The following is a 14,882-nucleotide window of genomic DNA, read 5'->3' on the forward strand; positions in this document are numbered from 1 at the left end:
AAAAAAAATGACTACTTTAAAATTATTATGAAGGAGGGCATAGCACATTTAATAATCAAAGAATATAAATGCAAATTTGTCAACAATCTGGTAATTTTTAGATCCGTGTCTCAAGATAGGAATACATGAAATTCATTTAATTTGAAATATACATGTTTTATTTCAGGTGAAAGTATAAGAAGAAACCAGTAAAAGTAACACAAAAAAAAATGAAATAAGTAACGTCAATTTATAGCAGAATGAGAGATTCGACATGTTTCAAAGTACATAAATATTAAAATTTAAAATTTAGCACTTTATTTAATGCTCACATTTTTTCAGTAGTCTGTTTGCCTAAATCTATGCCAAAAAGATTAGCTTTCAAGAACATATTCTTAAGTTTTGGCAGAAAATGAAAAGTTATCACAAATCCCAAAAAGGATAACATTATATTAACAACTAAAGTAAGAATAATGGTCATTATGCCTAATCTATTAAAAAAACTATACTAAATCAGAAGAAAACTAATAATTGCATTGTACTAATAATGTACCACGTATATTTTCGCAAACTTATCAATCATTTTTTCGTGCTATAGTACTTAACGACTTCCGAAAGACAAATAGCGGTAATGCCAGCCACAGGTTAAGTTTGGAGTTATTAGTGAAGTTTGGAGTTTAAACCCATTATTTTGTTTACAGAATTGGGATTTATGAATAACACAGAGAAAAATTATGTTCCTTTAAATTAATAGACTGCGAAGAAACTACAGATAAAAATGATATCATATTATCTTCAGAACAAAATTTAATCATTTCTATATTATTTTTTGAACTTTTTAAGAATTAAGATTTGGCAACATGGCCACTTATTTGTTCTGGTGGCAGACGAATTCCGGGTTCAAGTATGAATCTAATTAATGAAAGAGCTCAACTCAGCATGAGGTATCTTGAATTCAGTTTCTTAATGCTTATGAAGACTTGTAAGACCGTCTAGTTAGACATGCGAAGGTGTGTTCTATGCTTATTTTTAGCTAAATTACGTGCCTGCTTGTGACATACGCTTTTATACTTGCATCTGCTTTTCTCTTGCATCATAACGCTAAAATGTTTGCTAGAGCCTCATTTTATCCTACTTTAATGTACAATGTAGTAATGGAAAAATTGACGTCTAGAAGGTGGTATGATCGTATAGATGAAAATGTTATTCTCGGAGCTTTACCTTTTCGAAGTATAACTGAAAAGGTAAGTAAATAGTATTGAATGCTTGAAGATTTATTGTCTCCTGTAATGTTAATAGCTTACCAGATTATCTTTGTAGCATTGTACGTTTAATGAATGATTTTTGCTTTATCTTAAGAAATATTTTTGGGAGAAGAGATTTTAGGCGATGATTTAATTCTCAATTTTATTTTTCATAGTATACACTTTATTGATAGTTTCTGCATAAAAAACTTCGTAAAATTCATTAATTGTATTTTACATTATTTCTTTTAGCTAACTATTTTGTATAGAAAATGACTGCATTTAGTATGAAATAAACTAAGAAATTATTTGGGTAGCGAAATGGAATTTTGGTTATTAAAGAAGTTTTACCAATCTTCCTGAAAATGCATACCTTTCCTAACATCCAGCATTAGTTTAAGGAGAATTTTTTTCAGTTTTAAGAAAAAATGCGTTTCAAATGATGCACCATTATTGAACAGAAACATGAATGTGAATAAGAATAATACAACTAAACATAAAAAGCATGTCTACATAAAACGAAAGCAATTTTGTAATTAATACTATAGATCGAACGTACATTATTAAAGAGAATTTATCTGGCATAATAGTAATATTTTATGTTTGTGATTTATTTATCTTTCATGTATGTAAAACTTCAAAATAGGTCCTGGTTTAAATTCTTTATCATAGGCATATTGCTGTATAACACTGGTATATACTTTTAACATTCATACATTGACACTTTCCTTGTAACTATTTTATTTTGTCATGTATTTTACCTTTTATTTTATGTGTGATAAAAAATCATATTTGTCTTCATCACTTTGATGTGTATACTGTTTTATAGTTCTATTAGATATAAATACAGGGTGAGGCAACTAAAAGTGGCCCGGAGAATAGAGTTACTGGTAAAATCCTAGTATACGGTGCAGCCTTGGCACGATTTTGAAAATTATCACCAACACCAAAAATTATCCAAAGAACATCTAAATATACTATGTGTGTATATACATAGTATATACATTATGCTATATATCTTGAATGACCCGTTGACTACATCGTATATGTCTCGTTTTTACTGCTCGTCATAAAGTCGCCAAAAGTAGCCAAATCCCGTGTGCACCGGATACTAGGATTAAACCGAGTTACTCTGTTTTCCGGGCCATTTTTATTAGCCTCATCATCCTACAGAAAACATAATTCTAAGGATTTTTACTTAAAAAGAGAAACTCATTGAAAGACTATAATTTGAAGGAAATATTAAATTTTAAAAATATTTGAAGACCTAATTTAATGAGTTTTCATTATATATATGATTATGTATGGAAACCAATCTCTGTTGTCTTTTACAGCAAATGTCTCCGTTTATCCATAAGGCATACTGAGAATTAAAACAGTTTTTAACTCTTGTTAAGTAGCATATTTTGAATTCAAAATATAACTTTGAAATTTTGCTTATTTAAAAGAATTACTCATATATTTTTCTTATGCATCATTAATAATAATCAGACATAGATGCCATTTTAGGTGATTGTGTAGTTGACAAAAAACACGCTTGTATAAGTTGTGAATTTATACACAGTTTATAATTTTTCGTTTCAGTTAATAGAGGAAGAAAATGTTAGAGGAGTTATCTCAATGAATGAAGATTTTGAGCTACAGAGATGGGTAACTACAGAAGAAGTAATTGTGATTTTTGAAAATATTGCACAATATGAAATGTATAAATTACAGTCAGTAACAGACTTTGTCTTAGTTACTATTTTGTTTATTGTACTTATATTATTAGCATTTGATTCTAATTGTATTTTAATAGGCATAACTCTTAAGAAAATTTTATCAATTAAAAGAAGAAATGCTAGTTCTATTAGTAAACAGTTTTATGTAATTTAAAAGTTCTGTATTCACATTTTCAAATAAATATCTGCTGATTTAGTTTAAAATTATTTATCTTTTATCATAGTAAATAAATAAATAAATGTAGTTTGCAGAGATTTTCAGATAATTTCATTTGTGTCATTCTGTTTTTATCGATGATAATCTAAATCTTACAATCTGAAAAATTGTAAGTTTTTTTTTTTTTTTTTTTTTTTTTTTAATGCCATCTTAACATAAGACTCAAAATGAGGAGGAAAGCATTTCATTTAAAATGAAAATCTTAGCTTATCTGTGCCTCCAGCTATCTTAATAATAGTATGCCACTCTCAAGACTTTTTTTTTATGTTATAATGTAGATTTTACTACTTTCCACCATTATTTTCCCATTATATTAAAAAAAAAAAAAAAAAAAAAAAACAATAATATTCATAAAATTTTGAAGTTTTGTTTTTTTGTAAGTGAAATAAGTTCTTCACTGTTCTGCATAAAATAATTGTTGGTAAATGTATGATCATTGGAATTTTGTCTAGTATGTAAATAGCTTCCGATAACAAATTTTCATCGTAATTGTGGCTGTAAAATCGTAAAATTAAATGTACTGTTAATCCTAACATGCAGTAGCCATACTAATTGTGAGTGTGCCTTTTAGTGTTTTAGGAGATTACTCTTGTTTTAGGAGATTATAAAAATTCCGTTGTCATTCCCTTCTTTCCATCAATTAGCTATAACGTTGCACGTATTTTGCAGAAATTTAACTTTCGCGTTGTTCATTCTCCCATCAATAAAATTCCGAGTTTCATACTCAAGGACCCCATTCCGGATATGAATTCTTGGGGTATTTATAGGATTCCTTGCCGGTGTGGTTTAATTTACATTGGCCAAACTAAGAGAGCCTTAAAATTTCGTGTCAAAGAACATGAGGCATATGTTAGAAAAAAGGAAACACAGAAGTCTTCTGTTGCTCAACATTGTTGGTCCGAAAATCACACTTTCAATTTTTCTGCTGCCAAAATTATTCAAAAAACATCTTCCATTGGAGAACTGGATTTTCTAGAGGCATTTCACATTCATAAAAATCTTTCTGTTCTAGTTAACGATCCTAATTCCAATCCAAATTTGCCTTCGGCTTTTAAAGAAATTATGTTTTAGTTCTGGTTTCACCAACAGATGGCGCCACTTGCTTATTCTTGTCCAGGCTTTCTTATCTTATCTAATCATTATTTATCTTGTTCATTTGCAGTTTTGCAAAAGAGGATGGTGGTTCGGTAAAACCATTGAAACTAGTCCTGTGAAAATTTTGAAAATATAACACTGATTTTTGTTGTTTGACTTCTGAATTAGTATTTATTTGACGTGTTATTGTGTCTTAATTATGCAATAGCCATGTTACCAAACAACAGGCATTATAATAAGTTTACTTACTTATTAATGCAACCACTTTATTAGGTTACCAGATTTTCAGAATGTGTCAGTTTTTGGCAACTAAGTGCATAACCATTCTTCAGAGAACCATGTTCATAACAATATTTCAGTCAAGCAGTGTCGCCATTTGCATTCTTTTTGTTGTATACTGATGGCTTTTATAAACAAACCGTGATATTTTTGCCTAGAACATAGTTTAAAAATACAAGCTTGTGGAACTTTCAGCATCAAAAGAAACTGTGTTAAAATTTCTGCAAAAACACAGAATTTTGATACAAAATCTCTAAAGGGCTCAAGAGGAGAAGCATTTGGTAGGTAGCTGATATTGCTAAAATTTCTGCAGTGGCAAGTCTCTGAAATCCTCCAACTTTTTTTAAGCAAATATAGATTGTGTTGTGTACTTGGAGAGAAAATAGCACAAAAAAAAAAAAAAAAAAAAAAAAAAAAAGAAAGAAAGATTTAGGTGAAGATTGTGTTATTTTTTTAATATATCACATAATCCTTATTTAATAATTAAAATTTGAATTTTACGTTGCTGAAGTATGCTTCCTTCCATATGTAGGTAATGTTTCCTGACTTTTTAAGAAAAGTCTCAAAAACCACCAGCTTGTACCCAATAAGTAATTTTATCTTTTCATCTGCAAAATATGATCCAGTTAGATTCAATTTAAAAAAGTGTTTATTTTTTAATAATAAATTATCCTTTATTCAGAAGGAAAATTGCTTTGTAGTCTTGATAAATATTATATATTTTTAATTTTGTTTTATGTAAGAAGAATTAGATTAAATGAAAACTTCATTAGGTGTTGATTACATTTAATTTTACCAAATTCAAGCATAAAAATTGAACTGTTTACATTCTGTTTAGAACAAATTTGTATTATATTATCTTTAAGATTCTTAAAAAATTAAAGAAATTCTGCTTTTCTTTGAAACAGGAATGGAAGAGAAGAGGTGTAAAATTTCTTCAGCTTCACACACAAGATATTTTTCATGCTCCAAGCCAAGAAAAGCTAGCTCGTGGTGTGCAATTTATAAATGAATTTGTTGGTACTGGTAGTAGCGTTTATGTCCATTGTAAAGCTGGAAGAACACGCAGTGCAACATTAGTCGGATGCTACTTAATGAAAGTTTGTTTCCTTCTTAATAATTTATATCGATTTTAATTTGAAAATGTACATCTTAAGTTTTATATTATATGTTTTGAACACACAATTGTTGTTTAATTTTTCTCCTATAAAATTATTTGCATGGAAGATGAAATAAGAAATTTTGTGGGCTAATCTTTGGAATATGGTACAGGTAGTTCGGCGACATTTTGGTAAGGCGATAAAGGTTACTAGCTAGGACTTTAGCAGTGTACATAGATAGACAAAGTCGAGTGTGCGCAATGCCATTTTTGTGCAATTCTTGAATTTTTTTTAAGTGAAAATAAGTCAACGTGTACATAGATACCCTGTATGCGCAATTCTTAAAAACGCAGCAAGCAGTTTGCGATTCTGCACTTTCTCCCAATTTCGCACCTAATCTTCGTCATGATTAAGCACTTTTGTTCCATAAAAGTTCTAGCATAAGCGTAATTTGGCTAGCAGATTGTTGGAAAAAAATGTTGAGTAAAAAAAAAAAAAAAGCATGCCTTTACTTCGTGAAAACAAAATGGCGTCCAAAACAAAACTAGCAGGTTGCTGTAGTAGGGTTGGTTGCCAAATTTTAGCCAAAAAATTGCCAAGTTACCATAATCCAAAGATTAACCATTTTGTGACCTTTCAAAATAATTTCCAATTAAGACTTATCTAGATGAATATATATAAAGGCATCATTTTAACATATCATAGCAAACTGGAAAAAAATCTAAATTTCATCGCGCGGGGGTAATATGCATTATTTCTTTTATTAGTATTATTGTAAAAATGTATGGCTATATTATAAAACAAATAAAATTTTGTGTGGACTTTAAAATCTAGTTTACGTTTAGTAAACATATTCAAAAGTATTTTCAAGTTCTAATTGCTAAACTAAATTTTTAATAATTATTATGGAAACAATTATGTTCATGAACAAATTATCTGAGCAAAAAATGCCTTGGCTGGTAAATGATGTCTTTAGTTATGAACACTCGGGTCGGCACGAAGTGATTTTTCAAATGTGTCTTGAAGTAAACTCCGATACAGAATTGATACTCAGCAGCTTTTAGAAATATCATTTTAATATTTTCTGTTATTTAGTTGTGATTAACAAGATGGCGCAGCAAATGATTTAAAGGGCCATGAATTCAGACTGGGGAAAATTATGGCCTGATTGCATTGTAGGCAGAAATTTCGAGTGCTTTAACACAGAGATTTCTTTAGTATCTATGATATTGTGTCTGTAGCCAAAACCATATGTAAAAAAAAAAAAAAAAATAATAATTATAAGCAGACAAAGCTCATCTCTTTAACTTGCCAAGTTAAATGTTCGCGTTTCTATATCTCTTTGATAATAGAATTGCACATACAGGGTATCTATGTACACGTCGACTTATTTTCACTTAAAAAAACATTCAAGAATTGCACAAAAATGGTGTACTATGATTCTAAACTAATAAGTGGACTGTATAGCAAAAGAACTAACTAATTTATTTACAGTAATTAACTATTCAGATCTAATACATGCTCTGGCATGTTGCTTAGCCGAATCCAGATGGCCAAGTGAGAGTTTCTCTCCCTATCCAATAGGTAGAGAAACTCTCACTTGGCCATCTGGTGGCGCTATATTCTAACTTAACATGCCGCCGCCCGTTGAAATTACAAATTTCAACATGTAAATTACAAACAAACATACAATTTAACAAATCAAGAACAACTAATTCTACAATACAATATGAAAGCTAATAGATAATCTTTCATCATGAATATAATATAAAATAATGTAACATTTTAAGAACATAAACATTCACTATGCTACAATCGAACTTAATTCTTTAAACAATTCCATTTTAATGTAAAGCACAATTTTCAATAAGAACATAATAATGTAAACTAAGCATTATTATCCTGGATAGGTAATAAACAAATTTTACTAATACATCGAATATACACACCATTTGATGTTTTCACTTTAACAACTCTGGCCTTATTATCTTTACCAGGTAAAACTTCTAGAATTCTAGCTAAAGACCATTTAAATGGAGGAAGATTATCTTCCTTTAACACAACTAACATACCTGCCTTTAAATTTTCTTTATTAATAAACCATTTGGTGCATTGTTGTAGATGATTTAAATAATCAGTTTGCCAACGTTTCCAAATAACTTAAATGAACTTGGTAATAACTTGCCATTTAGACAGTCTATTATCTGTAAGATGAGACAAATCTGGTTCAGGATATGAAGTAATGGAACGTCCAATTAAGAAATGACCCGGCGTTAAGGCTTCAAAGTCATTTGCATCTGTTGATAAGGGTAAAATTGGACGAGAATTGAGAATACCTTCAATCTGTGTGACAACAGTCCAAAATTCTTCTAAAGTTAATTTATAACTGCTGATTGTACGCTGAAGATGGTATTTAAATGACTTAATACCTGCTTCCCATAAACCACCGAAATTTGGTGCTCTAGGTGGAATTAGTTTCCAATTTATACCTTCAGATGTTAAGAAATCTGCTATATCAGAATTAGATTTAAGGACTAAACTATGCAATTTTTTCAGTTCTGATTTTGCACCAACCATATTAGTACCGTTATCTGACATTATGGTATTACATTTTCCACGTCTAGCAATAAATCTTTTAATAGTAGCAAGTAATGAATCTGTGGTTAAATCAGTTACTACCTCTAAATGTACTGCTTTAGTAGCTAAACATATGAATATAGCTATGTAGACTTTTGCATAATTACCCTTTCTCTGATTTTTATACTTGATGAGGAATGGACCAGAAAAATCGAGTCCACAAGTATTAAATACAAACCCTGGGTTAACTCTTTCACCAGGTAAATTTCCCATAAGTTGTTCACATACAATTGGTTTAATCTTAAAACATGTTACACATTCATGTACAACCTTTCGAGCTACATCTCGACCATTAATAACCCAAAATTTACTACAAACCTGATGCAATAGTGCTTGAGCACCAAGATGTAAATATTTAACATGGTAATACTGAAAAATTAATCTAGTAAATACATGATCTTTTGGCATTACATAAGGAAACTTTTGGTTGTAATTAAGATTACTATTGGCAAGTCTGCCTCCTACTCTCAGAAGAGAATCATTATCTAGAAATGGACATAAAAATTTTAACTTACTTTTGGAAGAAACACAATTCTTATTTTTTAAAGACAGAATATCCTTGCTAAAATGCTGTAACTGTACATACCTGATAATGATTTTCTCAGCGTCATCCAATTCTTTAACAATTTCCTTACAGTTAGAGAACCTATTAAATGTTTTCCCTTACAATTGGCTATAAATCTACAAACAAAACTTAATACACGAATAATACGAATATAGTTATTACTAATGTTAAGAATATGATCTAAAACAAGGGAATTAGAGTTCACATTTAGATTAACTAAGTCATTATCCTTAAGTTTGAGTTCTTTGACGTATTCCACATCATCCATATCAGATGAAATTAATTCACAAGGATTAGTCAAAAACCTCTCCTTAGTCAAGAAAGTTGGTCCATACCACCATAAATCATTATGAAGAAGATCTTTAGGTTCAGCTCCACGTGATATTAAATCAGCTGGATTATTGTGAGTGCTAACATGGTACCGCTCATGAACCGCAGTCATGCTTCGAATAACAGATACTCTATTAGCAACAAATGTCTTTAGTTGATAAGGTTCCTTCTTAATCCATGCTAATACTATTGACGAATCAGTGAAGTAATACACCTTGACAATAGATAGCTGAATGGCTTTTAATATTCTTTTCATTAGTTTTACCAACAGAACTGCACCACAAAGCTCCAAACGAGGAATGGTAATTGACTTCAGAGGTGACACACGAGACTTGCTGCACAGAAGTCTTGATGAACATTCATTTGAAGATGACATACATTTCACATAAATTGCAGCACCATAGGCTTTCTGACTAGCATCACAGAATCCTATAATTTCTATTTGTTGTAATCCATTGGCTAGAACAAATCTAGGGATGCGATAATCGTTGACTATTTTGAGACTATGCAGAAATGCCTTCCATTCTTCAGAGTAGGAAGAGGTGTATTCCAATTTAATTTTAGAAGCCAAAGTTTTTGTAGAAATATTTTAGCTTTTGTCGTAACAGGTCCAATTAAACCTAACGGATCAAACAGGCGACCTATCGTTGATAAGACATCTCTTTTCGTGCTTGTTTCTTCAAAGTCAGGTATCTTTAGATTGTAAGAAAAACAGTCTGTAGACGTATTCCATGACATTCCTAAGGCCTTTGTAATCTGAGGCTTATCCATAACTTGAAAGAAGTAATCCTGACTAGCACTTTCTTTATTCTTCAATAATTCTGGATTGTTTGAACACCATTTGTGTAACTGCATTCCACCACGTTCTAGAAGACAGGTTAACTGTGTCTGCAACTCCTTGGCTTCTTGCATGGTATTAGCTCCAGTAATAATGTCGTCCACATAAGAGTCCTTCAGTATGGCTCTTGAGGCATGAGGAAAGTCTGTCGCTTCATCCATTGCTAACTGCTTCAGGACCCTTGTTGCAAGGAATGGTGCACTTGCTGTTCCGTATGTTACAGTCCTTAGACGGTAAGTCTGCACAGGACTACCAACTGATTCCTCCCACAAGATCAACTGCAGGTTTCGTTGAGATGGTTCAATAAGTATTTGTCTGTACATCTTCTGAACATCAGCTCCTAATGCATAGTTGTACTTTCGAAATCTAATAATAATAGAAAATAAATCTTCTTGAGGTATTCGCCCTTTCATTAATATTGAGTTCAGTGACTTTGCATTGCTAGTAGCAGCGGATGCATTAAACACAACGCGAAGCTTGGTAGAGGCTTTCTCTGGCCGATAAACTCCATGATGACTAAGATAATTGCAAGTCGATGTTTCAATTTCTTGAACTTCTTCCATGTGATTTAGATCCTTATATTCTTTAATAAAATTCTTATATAATGTTTTCATATTCGAATCACTTTCTAGTCGATTCCACACTTGATGCAATCTTTTCTCAGCCAGCGTTTTCGATTCTCCTAATTCTACGTCTTCCCTTATGGGTAACTGAACTACGTATCTTCCATCATTTTGTCTATAGTGAGTACGCTTGAAATGTTCTTCACAGTATTTTTCTTCTTCACTCAAAGCATCCTCGATATTTTCAATGGATTCAACTTCCCAAAATCTTTGCAAAATTTCTTCAACTCTTTCTTCACTATTTAGAACTAAACCACAATAATTTACTTCTGAGTCACTCTTGCATGCACCAGACGCGATATATCCAAAAACTGTTTCTTGAAATATCAACAGTTGATTTTCTAATTGAAATTTTCCTTCTTTTAAAATCTCAAAGAACAATTCGGCTCCTAGTAACATATCTATTTTGTTAGGTGTTCCAAATTGCGGATCCGCTAATTCAATATCAATGGGAATATTTAATGACTTTACATCTAAACACCTTGATGGAGTTACATTGGTTATTTTAGAAATAACTAAGCAATTAACTGATCTTACATATGTTAAATCCTTATTCGAAATCTGTACATCTAGTTGATAATTAATATTTATAACGTTCTCGTTAATTCCGGATACAGATGCATAAATTCTTTCTTTCTTTAAATTTAACAAATTAGCAACTCCTTCACTCAAGAAACAACTCATGCTGCCGTTATCAAGTATTGCGCGAACTGGGATTCTTTTTCCTTCGGAATTGCAAATATATATTATTGCAGTCGCCAATAAGACGTTTTTTCTGCGTGTCAAAAGACAACTTGATTGATTTTTATTAGAGGCATCTGCGTTTTTGTTTATAATTTTGTCACTCATTGCTTCCGTTTTTGTTTTGTCTAACTTATGTTGAATGGCGCCATTTCTGAGCAGGCGATGTATTAATGAATGGTGTTTTTTATGGCATTCTGAACATCTGAACTTAGAATTGCATTTTGCGATTAAATGCTCATTACTGAGACAGTTTAGACACAATTTATGGGTTTTAACTATTTCATATCTTTGATTTGGATTTAATTTAAAAAATGAATCACATTTATGCAGTGGATGATTATTATTTTTGCATATAACAAATCGAAACACTATTGGTTTTAACCATCAGAGCCTTTGATTTCGAACTTTTTTCTAACGGATATTTCATTTTATTAATACTACGGTTAATGTTATCCAATAACTGACATCTTTTCTCTAAAAACGAAATTAATTCATCAAACGTAGGAACTTCCGTAGCATTAATGCTTAGTTCAAATTGTTTGCGCGTTTCGAAATCTAGTTTCTGAAGTACGATATTTAATAACAGAATATCCGATAAATTATTTTTCTCATATTTTAAAACATTCAAAGCCCTAACGTTTTTAGTAACATTATCTATTACATATCTTATTCCTTTAGACGATTCGAATGTTAAAGTACGTAAATCCATTATTGACTTTATATGCGTCTCAATTAATATTCTTTTCTTTTCATACCTATCTTGAAGAGCTTTAAATAGAGAACTAAAAGTATCATCAACAGTTTCAAGATTTTTTGCTTGATCAGTTAATGCAGCCTTTAAATAGTAGAGTTTCTGAACTTCTGTTAATTGCGTGTTATTCGCTATGATGTTTTCGAATTGAATCTTAAAATTATTCCATTTGGTATATTTACCAGAAAACTTAGGAATTGGTAATTCTGGCAAACGTATTTGTACTTTAAGATCAAATTTACTACAATCATTTTCATTTTCAGAATGTGCTATAGATGATAGAATTTCCATAATTCTTACCTCTAGAACTTCCGTTCTTTCTTCCATTTCGGCGATTTCTTCATCGATGTCTGTGACATCTTTTTCATCAACGCTTTCGAAATATCTAATCCTCAAGTTTCTAATATCCATTTGAATGCTTTGAAGGGATCTATACTTTATTTGAATTTCATTCTTATTCGAACTATCATCATATTCCTTCACTACATTTTCTAACCTAGTTAGTTTCGCTTTTAACGAAGTTTTGTTTCTATCTAATGCCAGCATTTTGTTCATTTCTCCGGTTCGACGGACCATGTACTATGATTCTAAACTAATAAGTGGACTGTATAGCAAAAGAACTAACTAATTTATTTACAGTAATTAACTATTCAGATCTAATACATGCTCTGGCATGTTGCTTAGCCGAATCCAGATGGCCAAGTGAGAGTTTCTCTCCCTATCCAATAGGTGGCGCTATATTCTAACTTAACAAATGGCATTGTGCACACTCGACTTTATCTATCTATGTACACCGCTAAAGTCCTAGCTAGTAACCTTTATCCTTTTTTTTATTACTTTTTTGCTACTATGTAGGGTCTTTTAGGCTTACAGTGTTATTCAGCAGCAACCAAGAAACATGTTTAAAATGAACTGTAAGTTTCTGACAAGTTAAATTGTCTCTTCTTTTTAATCTTTGCTTCGGTTGCACAAACCACTCAACACAGATGGTCAGATTCTGCATTTCTTGCCATGCTGTTTTCCATCCCTCATTATACTGTCACACATATTTTCATATCATTGAGGCACTCGCACTCTGGTTCACTACATGTCTCACAAATATGGTTATGAGTTACAATTACTGACATGGGATGGTTGAACAAATTTTCTTGGGACATTAACACCATCCCTGAAGCATATACATTACCAACTTACCTTCAACTGGTGCATTTGCCTTATATATGTGTCGCTGAATTCAGGGTGAATGCACTTCATCATTATTGCAGCTTTGCTGTGGCAAAGGTTGAAAATGGAACTTATTTTCAGAATGCACTTTTATTTGTGAAGTCACAGCATTGTTATAACAATTTAGTTAAATATGATTTCTGAATTAAAACTTAGCCTGTATGTAACATTACTGTCAGATATTTCTGTCCTCCATTTGGGGGGGGTGAGGGGAGGGGAGGGGGAATACAAGTAATATACAGTACAAAGTCTGAAATCTGGACATCCAAATCCAAAATGGGATATTAGATGAATATGCATTTAGACTAACATGGGAACATTAAAATTATGTGATTTAATTCTATAAAAATATTTGGTACTTACGTATTAACGCAACCAGGCCAAAATTTGCATAAATCGCCAAATTTGGGGACCCTACTTACGGCAATCCTACATGTTATACGTAGTTTTTTGTAAAGAAATCACCGCGTTTTTCAGAATGGCACATACACAGTTACCATGTACACGTCGACCTATTTCCACTTAAAAAAACATCCCAGAATTGCACAAAAATGGCATTGCGCACACTCTTGACTTTATCCATATTACACTGCTTTTTTTCTCATAAATTAGAAAAATTTGCACGAAAATGCAGGAAAATTTTGTGAATCTTTAAAGTCCGTAAAAAGTACATATATGAAATTACCTGATTGGGAAAAAGTATATACCCTTTCCAAGGATGAACATTTGCACGTATAAAATAAAGGAATACAAGAAAAGAATACAAAATACTGGAAAGGATACAATACAAGTGAGTTCAAAAATGCTGGATTTCTGCATGGAACTGTTAATCACAAATATAACTTTGTGGATCCCAACACGGGCGTTCACACACAACATGTAGAGTGCATGTGGGGCTCAGCCAAATGGTGCAACAAGAAACAGAGAGGAACAGCCCATCATCATCTTGACTCATACCTTATCGAATTTATATGGCGCCCAGCTCAAGCTGTTAATGGCGAAGACGGTTTTCAATCAGTGCTAAAAGCAATAGCCAAAAGATTTCCACCGAAAAAATAATTCTGCAACTTATTCAAATTCAAAACCACAAGGGTTTAATTGCTATTTTATATTTTAAAACAAAATAATATAAAAAAACTGTATTAAAAATTATCTGTAATTAATAAATGTACATTTTCTTTCTATTCATACTTTTTTACTCAAACTTACAAATCGCGCCAACCTGGTTGCGATAATACGTAAGTACCAAATAATTAATATTTTCAATTAGATATATCATGAATTAAATTCATTTTTGTTTAAATCAATCGGATTTAAAAATAATTAGTTTTAAGAACTGCATCTATTGCTTTTAAATAGTTTTAATTTGTTAATTAATAACACACAGATTAAATGTGAAAGAATAATATCTTACATTTTCCCTAATGGCAACAGATTTCAATGAAAAGTGAAACTATGCAAAATTTGTTGAGACTAATATCCATTTTGGGCTAATAAAAAATCATCCTGTCCTTCCCTTACAAAGTCTAGTAATG

At 31.3% G+C, this 14,882-nt stretch overlaps 2 protein-coding genes across 3 annotated transcripts in view; one reads left to right on the plus strand and one right to left on the minus strand.

The window, feature by feature from the left end:
- Alg7 (Alg7 dolichyl-phosphate N-acetylglucosaminephosphotransferase) overlaps positions 1-633 on the minus strand; it is a 43,819-nt gene extending 43,186 nt beyond the window's left edge. The window contains exon 1 of one of the 2 annotated variants that reach the window (XM_085816477.1): positions 533-633. Coding sequence is in view for 1 of the 2 variants with exons in the window: in XM_085816476.1 (XP_085672602.1) it covers positions 312-460 (149 nt within the window). In the remaining variant the exon portion in view is untranslated. Of the gene's footprint in view, positions 1-311 lie in introns of both variants that reach the window. The other variant, XM_085816476.1, reaches the window with a different exon arrangement.
- A 195-nt stretch (positions 634-828) lies between these two features.
- PTPMT1 (protein tyrosine phosphatase, mitochondrial 1) overlaps positions 829-14,882 on the plus strand; it is a 29,154-nt gene continuing 15,100 nt past the window's right edge. The window contains exons 1-3 of the mRNA XM_035360150.2: positions 829-1,223; positions 2,808-2,888; positions 5,444-5,635. Of these exons, the coding sequence (XP_035216041.1) occupies positions 1,086-1,223; positions 2,808-2,888; positions 5,444-5,635 (411 nt within the window). The 5' untranslated portion in view covers positions 829-1,085. The remainder of the gene's footprint in view (positions 1,224-2,807; positions 2,889-5,443; positions 5,636-14,882) is intronic.

This window comes from Stegodyphus dumicola, chromosome 5, assembly GCF_044657685.1.
Source record: "Stegodyphus dumicola isolate Sdum_Otavi_A_Nest chromosome 5, ASM4465768v1".
In the NCBI taxonomy this organism is placed as follows: Eukaryota; Metazoa; Arthropoda; class Arachnida; order Araneae; family Eresidae; genus Stegodyphus; species Stegodyphus dumicola.